We start from the raw sequence: 1,175 nt of genomic DNA on the forward strand, positions 1-1,175 counted from the left end.
TGGACAACATATGTATGCATTTGCTATTATACCATATACGATTTGGCGGCACTTGAATTGGAACGTGTGTAGAGACTTCGCGACATCACTTGACTATTTCCAAATCCAGCCATCAATGTTCCAACATAATGTTCAGGTCTCAGCTTAACTTCAGCAATCAAGATGTCTACGCAACAACTGGGTTTTTACCAGCTGGCTGTCTAATGAGATTATACACAGCAAATGGCGAAGCTTTTCGGTTCGGTCCAAACCGAAATACGGTTGTGGTGCTGAAAAAGAAGAAGAAATTAGGTGCTCCTTGAAACGATTACTTCAGAAATTTTTTGATCACAGATAAGGAAGACATCCAACATGTTCTGTTCCATTCTTCGGCACCAGGTAAATGGAGAGTAAATGGTTCATATCATGCTTTAATCATGTCAACTTTTCTAATCATATAATCCTATCCCACATACAATCCTCGAGTCTCAATAAATTCGCGCGCTTTTGAGGCAGGTAGACCTTCAGGCCGGGAGCTTTACAAGGTCAAAAGAGGCACTTAATTATATTTGTTAGTACGAATGGTCCACCTCTCGTCGATAATATGATCCAACCTATATTCTAGCTCAAGGAGTCAAAGCTGAAATTAGCCTCAAAATGGTATGTCTTACATGTAGTGCGGAATTGTTGAACTGTTTTCTAACTGCAAATAGCTTTTATTGTACATACACGTTTTTGCTATTGTTTTGGTCATTGTTCTATAGCTTGCTCAAAATTCTACTAAAATATGATTGCTCCGTGAGTTAGAGCTGGTCTTTTGGAGCTAAAACCTAGGTTGATGGCTAGATGAATTTGATGGCAATCGACAGAGCCACCAAACTGGTAGAGTGTAATATAATATCCAAAGCTGATATCTAGATCTTAACTGTCAGCCAGACGGCAATCAAATCGCTTACGAAGCAGTCAGAAACCTCCATGGTAGCGATGAAACGCCTCACATCTCTTACCGAGATGGCTGAGTAATTTTACGATAAGGTGATATGGGTTCCGTAACACTGCGACATTGAGGGGAACTGTAAGGCCGATGAATTGGCGTGAAATAGGAATGCCCCTACAAACTTGCAAACTATTAATTTCCAAGAGACTCAATAAAGTAGCGAACGACAGATGGCATGACGAAATCATTTAAAAAAATG

At 40.0% G+C, this 1,175-nt stretch overlaps 1 protein-coding gene across 1 annotated transcript in view; it reads left to right on the plus strand.

Moving 5' to 3' along the window:
- The first annotated feature begins 78 nt into the window (after positions 1-78).
- Positions 79-1,175, plus strand: part of ptc (protein patched) — a 26,959-nt gene continuing 25,862 nt past the window's right edge. Inside the window, exon 1 of the mRNA XM_017624126.1 lies at positions 79-639. Coding sequence (XP_017479615.1) covers positions 637-639 — 3 coding nt within the window. The 5' untranslated portion in view covers positions 79-636. The remainder of the gene's footprint in view (positions 640-1,175) is intronic.

This window comes from Rhagoletis zephyria, unplaced genomic scaffold (genome assembly GCF_001687245.7).
Source record: "Rhagoletis zephyria isolate East Lansing unplaced genomic scaffold, Rhagoletis_zephyria_1.1 Rzeph_scaffold_00057, whole genome shotgun sequence".
NCBI lineage: Eukaryota > Metazoa > Arthropoda > Insecta > Diptera > Tephritidae > Rhagoletis > Rhagoletis zephyria.